At 44.4% G+C, this 8,692-nt stretch overlaps 1 protein-coding gene across 1 annotated transcript; it reads left to right on the forward strand.

Annotated features, from left to right (window-relative positions):
• The first annotated feature begins 2,453 nt into the window (after positions 1-2,453).
• LOC127310838 (disease resistance protein RGA5-like) lies at positions 2,454-8,386 on the forward strand. Its single transcript, XM_051341472.1, has 2 exons — positions 2,454-2,590; positions 6,556-8,386. Exons 1-2 carry the CDS (start codon positions 2,454-2,456, stop codon positions 8,384-8,386), a joined length of 1,968 nt encoding a protein of 655 aa, XP_051197432.1.
• The last annotated feature ends 306 nt before the right edge of the window (positions 8,387-8,692 follow it).

Consider the following 8,692-nt stretch of genomic DNA (forward strand, 5'->3'; position numbering starts at 1 on the left):
ATAAATGATTTAAAATCTTTAGGGAATAACAATCAGAGGTTTATTAACCCAAGGTCATTACCTCTTCTTGTATTACTTAAGATCAAGATTTAAATGAGAGAGAGGCTCTCATACTATTTAAAGAATTTGAATTCCAAGTTTAAATGCACTAGAAATGGCTCCATAGCCACTATTTTGATCTAGTCCATGATCATTCAAACAACTTGGCTAAATTATTGCATAATCAATTAGAGTACATCATTTGTGATCTATGAGAGTTGGAATCAACCAAAAATCAATTTTGATTGAATTTTAAATAAAGTTTGAATCTGCCAAAGTCCCTGTCTTGTTATTTTTAGCAGATTAAATCTACTACGAATTTGGAAATGGGACCAGTGGCATTAGTTAGATAATTTCATGGGCCTTCCAGAGATATAAAGTTTGCTAAATTTGGTGCAGTAGTTTGAAAGTTATTCAAATTTGAAATTGAACTCAGTATTGAAATTGAGCTGAAAATGAATTAAACGAATTTTGAAAATTTGGGCCGCGCGGGAAAAGCCTACGGGCCCAAAACGATTTAAACAGACAAACCCAGCCCAGCAACGCGTCCAGCGCGAGTGGGCCGTCTGACGAGGTGGGGTCCACCCGTCAGTGTCTTTTTAAAACAGCGAAACGGTACGTGCGCGGAGGATCGTTGGATTAGAACGGAGATCAACGGCGCCCAGGCATCGTCGTCTCCGACGAGAGGCCGTGGCTCCGGCGGTGAGCCTAGGGGGTTGGAGGGCGTACCAAGGCTCCGGCGGTCGGCGGCGAGGTGTGCGGCGACGTTGGCGAGGGTGCCGAGTCGACTGGTACAGGTAGCAGCGCCTGGGGAGGCTCCAATCAACGGCGGCAACCTCCGGGTACTGGCGGCTCCGAGCTTCCAATTGCGGCGACTCCGGCGGTAATTGGACTAGCTACTGGTGCGAGGAGAAGCAGAGAAGGGAGGTGAGTCGAATGGTGTGCATGGTTGAGTTGAGGGAGGGCTCTATTTATAGGGTTAGAGGGGTGCCGCGGGTGCTGTGAGAGGTCGTCCATGGCGCGGCCGTTCTGGGGCGTGAAGGGGCAAGGCGAGTACAGCACTCGATGGGCGGCGGCATGGCGATGCTTAACCAGCTTTCGGCGCTGCAAAAGATGGACGGGATCGATCAGGAGCATGTATTGAGTGCCACGGGTACGGCGGTGCCTTTCCGACGAGGACGACGGTGACATGGCCTCTGCGCGTTATGGAGCATGTCTAGCAGCTAGAGGAGAGGGAGGTGATGCTCGACGCAGTGGTAGGGATGCAGGGGAGGGACTGAGTTGACGGGGCGAGCGACGCTCTGGCGCGTCCAGTACGCGGTGAGCGCGCATACTGGCGTGCACTGGCAAGGTTTTGGGCACGCCTCGTTTGGCCAATGCCGTGCCTTGGCGAGCTCGGGCTGGGTACTGGCAGAGTCCTTGTGTCCTCTAGATGCTCCAGGACAAGGTGGAGGAGAGAGGGGAGGGTCAGGGAGGAGGTGACCAAAGGTGGCCGGCATGGCCACGGCATGCCATAGTTTAGGTTTGTTTCTCGACTTTAAACGACCAAGCAAGTACCAGGCTCGATGCAGGAGATGCAGAGGGGCTTCATGATCACAGGCTAAAGGTGGTTTAGGCTAGAATCTGCTGGGTAAAGAGGTGTAGGGCAAACCAGGAATGTTGCCTGCCAACTGTTCGACATAATGCCCGCAAGAACTTTTTCTTCGAATTTTGGAAATCTTTTTGGTGCATCTCAAACATATAAATAAAGTGATAGAATGGTGGTGGTGGTGGTCAATTTGATGAAAGTTTGCAAGATTTCAAAATTGAGATCATCTTCTCTTTGTTTCAATATCCCATCTTGTCAACTCTGTGCTGGTCAACCTAGTCAACTCTAGGGGTGATGGTCAACACCAAAATTGTTCATCATCACTTGGTCTTGGATGAGGTGGTCATAGTTTACTAAGTTTGGTTGAGGAACCAGAAGATAAATGGGGGTAAAGTAGTGAAGATGTTAAAAAGTGGTCATATGACCATTATCACATGTGATGGAAATTTGAATTTTCTTTTGATTTGATTTTGGTTTCTTTGATGCATTTGTGTTTGTTTTTGATATACAAGTGTTTTACACACAATAGATCAAGCAATGGTGGCCTAAGATGAAGATTTGTAAATTTGCTCTTATGTGTATGAGAGGGAATTTGGAATTCTTTTCCAATTCTCTTAGTTTCCTCTATTTAGGGTTTTGTGATCTTAGTTTAGGGTCTAATAGCAAGTGATCATCATATCAACACTCATCATGGCAATTGCACAAAAGAAAAGCACACTATGCATAGAACTATATGGAAACTATATGCAAAATAGAAAAGTTTTTGTTTGTTGGGAAAATTGAGTAAGGGACTTCTCTCTTTTTATTTGTTTGGTTGAAACTTGGGATGTTACAGTCTCAAAGGCCGAACATCCCAAGACTTCTCTATAGTTTGTTGTTTCAGCTTGGGGATGCACCACCTTCTCATGATTTGGCGTTAAATGTTCTTATCGACATACTCAGGGAACATCTACAAAATGAAAGGTACATATTATACTTTTTGTGTGTTCTTGTTTATTGTCTTTGATGTCTCAAAACATGTAATGCATTCACTTAGTGCTCTCACTCTCCTCGAATAATTTTCTAGCTATTTGTACTATGTTATATTAACCAATTTTTATCGGAGTGATTAGTGTGTGCTGATATGGTATTGCATTAGTACAGAACATGCTATCCCACACGACTAAAATGGCCCGTGCACACGGTAAACTTTACCTTCAGGTGTATGATGCTCTTCTACATAAACCGTGCGCTATGGGCCTCTTTTCACACACATTCTTTTTCACCAAATCGTTTGAGATTCGAAGGCGGAACAGGCTATCACACACGGCTGAAATGACCCATCCCACACGGCAAACCTTACCATCACCACGTAAGGGTGGGCGATGCTCTTCTACAACGCACACAGTTAAATAAACCGTGTGTGATGGCCTCCTTTCACACACATTCTTTTGCACCGAATCGTTTACGAATCGAATGGCTATCACAAAAGTTTGGTTTCACAGGACCATAAATCACTTGTAAGACGGGTACGGTGTGTTTCTAAGCAGTCATATGTGTTTATATTAGATGATACATGTTCTTATAACCAGCCGTAGACTTTGTGCAAGCATTGTAGTAGTTTTATCTATGCAGCAAACATTACCTAGCTATACTAAGTAGCCCGTAACTCAAAATTGCATGTGATTTCTTCAATATTAGTGTATGGGTCCTTCCGAGTAAAATAGTAGTTGTGCGTTCAATAAAGTCCTTATTTTTCGACAAAGAAAATATATTAATATCAAAAGATACCAATTACACCTAGCCTCTGCAACAACGCAACACCCTAATGGCAGTACGGATGCACACAGCTAAAATAGAGCAAAGAAAACTAAGAAACAAAAGTCCCGCTACAGCATCCTAGACCTTGAAACCGTAATACATCCACCACCAAGATAACACCTGAAATACAGACTCTCCAAATGCGATGCCTCCAAGAAGGGAATGGTGCACCAGCGCCGTCGTCGCCCGACCAATAATCTTAGGTTTTCACCCTGAAGATAGTCCCCGCTGTCAGAACAATGCCTCCAACAAGATCATTGCTAGGCACAACCAGTTAAGGTCAGACCTTGGGTTTTCACCCTGAAAGGTAGGACTCTGAACTTCACCTGTGTTGCCGCCCCCACTTTCATACCACTACTGCGGAGCCCGGAACGGCAAGCAAGTCCCTCAAAATCGTGGAGACTTAAACCTCCCTTAGCTAGTCCTCCAATCCGACCTTCATGATATTCCTTCTTCTAACTTCACCATGGCCCAAACAGTCACTTGGTGTCAACACAGAATAGAACTTCGCGCCGCTCCCTCCAAAACCTAACGGTCGTAATAAAATCATGGGTGCGCGCGACCGAGTACCACCCGATCCAGCAAACTCCAGGCAAAATATGCACTGTTCCATTCGTCGGTGGCGCCTTTCGAAACTCATCACTCCAGCTAGATCAATGCAGACTAGCCTCCGGCAGGTTTTTATCTTCGCATGAGAGAAACCCGAGGACCGCCACCAAAAATAGTTAGACCAGCAACCCCAAGCCGCCAGTCACTCCTACCGGATCACCAGAGAGGAAAGGGGCGGTGCGGATCATGCGTACCACCGCCGAACCGCCGCCGGGGGCGAAGGCCGCCACCACTCCACCCACTCCTCCATGGCTACCAGCGAAGTGCATCACGCCACAGCCAAGCGGCCGTGCCGCCCGGCGTCCTCAACCTGCGCCTCATCGCCTCCCATGATGCGCTGCCTCGTGAGGCTCAACCAGCACACTCAATTCGAGCAAGTACAATAAGTCCTAGTCAGCTAGCTATAAGGATTAAAATAACATATTTATATCAAGTTAGAGGAGAGAGAATGTAAGTGAGCTCTTATGCAAGAGCTTACTCTAGCACGTGCTCCTAGGCAGTTGTGTGAATGAAAGGTGGGTCATCAATTAAGAAAGTAGTACTGTATATTTTTATATCCAATTATTGTACTTATTTGCTATAGATAACATGACATCTTGCTTGTAGCCAACAACTGGCTATACTATTAGAGTTGCTCTTCTACATCTCCTGTGTGCTTCTGCTTCAACCCGTCAGCTCGAGATGTACGCATTTCCAGCTGTACGCGCGTGCCTATCTGGCCGCGAGCGACATGTCGGCTGATCAAAAACTAGCTCTAGCAGGGTCAGCAGGCGCAGCTCCAGATCTACAAGCTAGCACCGACGAGCTATGGGACGGACCGACGGAGGCAGTGGACGCAGCGCCACTCGCTGCCGCGTCCTTCTTGCGGCCATGACTCATGCCCTCCCGCCATTCACAGGATCTACAGGGTCCTCATTCTCAGGCACGGCCACTCCATGCTCGAAGAAATCCATATTCCATGCCACCTGCTTCTCTCTCCCTCGATGCCCCTCAAGCTCGCAGCAACGAGGTATCTCGTGGACTCTGAATTCTGTACCACGGGTCACGGGTCCATATTTCTCAACAACATGTACCACAGACCCAGGTTCGCCAACCGGAATGAGCAAGCGTCCGTCGAACACGGGCCCAGTACACACCAAATCTGCACGGTGCCTACCCATTGCCTCTATTTTCTGTAGGCCGTATAGCAGAAGAACAGCAGGCTGGGCACAGATCCCGAAAGAAAACGCATGGACAAGATAACATGTGCATCTGTGTCCATGTGCAGAAATGCCCCTCCCAGCAATATTATTTTGACTCTTCAGTAATAGTATGGACTTAATCATGGGAAATCCACTTTGCCTCATAGGAGCATATGCACCCGTAGTGTGCAAATATATTTTAAAGTGTTAAAAAAATTTGAAATAAAATTTTGCATGTACATCTAGACATTTTATGTTCGTACACAAGTTTCTAGAAAAAAAAAATTCTGTATCCTGTAAAAAGGATAAATTTTGATGCTACAACATGACTACGTAAAGGACATTTTTTTATCTTTTTTGTAAATGCCACATAAAATATATTTTTTTCACAAAAACTTATGTACGAACATAAAATGTCATAATGTACACCATAAATTTTATGTCAAATTTTTTTAACATTTTTAAAATTAATTTTGAATTATTTTGCATAATGGGTGCAAATGCTCATATGAGCCAAAATGCCTTCTCCCTTAATCATTGGATATTTAAGTTCATATTCCAAATTGCGGACTCCTTGTGGTACACAACGTGTTAAAGGGTTGTTTCTCTAGTACGGGGCGCTATTCACTTGTGCATTTTTGTTGCTGCTTTACAAAATTGATCATGTTTTTTTTTTATTGGCATAGTAATTTTTTATGATTGGCGAGGCAACTCTAGTATTTAGGGAGTCAAGACGAGTTGAGGATTTGAACTTGCTAGCTTAACAAGGAATCCAGCCAAGATAGCTCGTTATCCACCCCTAGCTCTCTGGCAGATCCCGATGAGCAGTGGCCAGTGATGGCGTGGGCAATGTTGAGTGAAACGGACAGGCGGTGTAGTGTCTTGGCCGATGACGCTGGTGCTGGACTAAGCTATGCAGATGAGTGGTGGTAGTGGGTCTTGCAAAACTTGAAGTTTGGTTCAATACCGGTCACACAATAGGAAAAGTGAATAAGTCCGAAAAAATGATTTGTGGCACGACTTTTTTGGACAATTGATTAAATTATCTTCCGTATTGTTTAGGGTTTAGGGTTTAGGGTTTTTAGGGTTTTTACGTGGGGCAATGCCTCTCCACGTATCTCTTTATATATAGATCAGCTGTGTACATAATACAACGTACAAGTATACATGACAGGTATAATACATCTAGACCTACTTTAACAAAACTAACACAGAGTAATGTGGCTATATTGTTCTTACATCGCTACTAATAGTTGACTGACTAGAGTAATTTACTATTTGCTCCACTTTGTGATACATATTGTATTTCACTCACACTGTTATAATAATATTTGCTAGGTACTTCATTGTAATGGATGATATATGGGATGTAGAAGCATGGGATGTTATTAAATGTGCTTTCCCACAAAATAATCTTGGCAGCAGAGTAATAGTAACTACTAGAATTCAGGATGTGGCCAAAGCATGTTGCTTGCATGGAAGTCATCACATTTTAGAAATGAAGCCTCTTAGCAACCAAGACTCAATAACATTGTTTCTTGGTAGGATATTTGGCTCCGAAGAAGCTTGCCCTCGTGAGCTTTGGGATATATCGGTTGAAATTCTCAAAAGGTGTGGCGGTTTGCCTCTTGCAATTATCACTATATCCAGCATGCTAGCAAGTGAAAACTTCTATCAAATGGAAAGGTGGGAACATGTAAGGGACTCTCTGGGATCAATAACAAACCTCACATTGGAAAAGATGAGGCAAATCTTAAACATCAGCTACAAAGATCTTCCTTCTCATCTTAAGTCATGTTTTCTATATCTTGGTATGTATCCAGAGGATTACAAGATAGACAAATATAATCTGCAACACCAATGGATAGCTGAAGGTTTTATCACTAAAGAGAATGGACAAGATGTGGAGAAGGTTGCAAGAAGCTGTTTCAATGAGTTGGTGAATAGGAGCCTTATTCAACCAGTAGATTTTGACAAAAGTGGATCAGTGACAACATGCAAAGTGCATGACATGATGCTCGATCTTATCTTGATTAAGTCTGCGGAAGATAACTTTTTCACTATAGTGGACAACCAACAAGCCATTTCACGACTGGACTGCAAGATCCGCCGGCTGTCTATCCGTGTGAAGAATTTCTCTTCCACGATGCTCCCGGAAGACATTAGTATGTCACAAGTCCGGTCACTTATGGTGTTTGGGGACAGTCAGAACATACCATCTTTTTCAGAGTTCAAGTTTTTGCGGGTTTTCTGTACTGACGGCCTCAGCTTTGGTTCATATGTTGGACTGTGTAAATTGTACCATCTAAGGTATGTACAGATCAGTGAACCTCATTGGTTTGAGCTACCAATACAAACTATTGTGATACAACAGTTGGAAACCCTTCATCTGCACAAGGTGCACTATAAACGATATGAAGATTTGGCAGTATTGCAACCTTATGGAATTGGCCACATAAAATCCCTGCGACATCTAACTGGATTTGAAATTGAAAAAAATAGCCTGGATAATATCAAGGGCCTTGGGGAGCTGGCCAATCTAAGATACCTATCTGTCATATGCAGATCTCATCAGTCTGGCATGGAGAAACAAATGGATGCTCTTTGCTCTTCTCTAGGAAGACTCAGTAGCCTAGAGGATCTACTGTTGGTTGATGGGGTGGGCTGCATAGATGGCTTGTTTCCATTGTCTCCTCCACCAACTCCCTACCGCCTTCAGACACTCTTCATTTCAAAAAACTCCTGGTTTAGCATCGTCCCTAGCTGGATGGGGAGACTCCGCAACCTCTGTGAGTTACAATGCGGGGTTATGGAGCTGCTAGATGATGGTGCTAGTATCCTGGCGGAGTTACCTGCATTGAGTCGCCTGAATATCCAAATCAGCTTAGCATATTATTATCAAAAGATTGTCATCAGTGGGAGTAGAGCATTCCCTGCTCTGGAGTGTTTAAATATTGATATAAAAATAGGATGCCCATCAAACATGACCTTGCAGGCCGGTGCAATGCCCAGGCTCCAGAGGCTCAGCCTGAAGTTCAGTGGCCGCTGGTTGAAGCAGGATGGGGTCACAGTCGCACCTGCCGGCATCGAGCACTTGTTAGCACTCCAAGAATTGTCTTCACAAATTATCTGCGAAACGGGTGCTCTAGAATCTGATTTTTTTCGATAAAGGATGCTTTCATTACTTTTATAAGCAATTACATCCAGCCTCTGCATAACCAGGATGCACACAGCCGTTTATGTTGTCTCAGGTACGAAAAAGATAAAAACAAAAACTAGGCGAGATACACATCAAGATGAAACATATAACGCCTAAGAAGTAGGTGGGGCATCTATCCGTAGAATATGCTGCCACCCAAGTTGGGAAAAAGTATCCCTCGCCGTAGCCTCCAACCGTGTACAGACCTCCGTAAACAGGTCTCGGTTCTCCACTCGCTGAAGAGGTAACCACGAACGGAGAATACCTGTACATCTG

This window comes from Lolium perenne, chromosome 6 (assembly GCF_019359855.2).
Source record: "Lolium perenne isolate Kyuss_39 chromosome 6, Kyuss_2.0, whole genome shotgun sequence".
In the NCBI taxonomy this organism is placed as follows: domain Eukaryota; kingdom Viridiplantae; phylum Streptophyta; class Magnoliopsida; order Poales; family Poaceae; genus Lolium; species Lolium perenne.

Bases quoted from the DNA above. Each gene is read 5' to 3' on its own strand.
- LOC127310838 (XM_051341472.1), top strand. From the start codon at position 2,454: ATGTTACAGTCTCAAAGGCCGAACATCCCAAGACTTCTCTATAGTTTG. The intron at 2,591-6,555 runs GTACATATTATA...AATATTTGCTAG, and splicing joins GAACATCTACAAAATGAAAG to GTACTTCATTGTAATGGATG.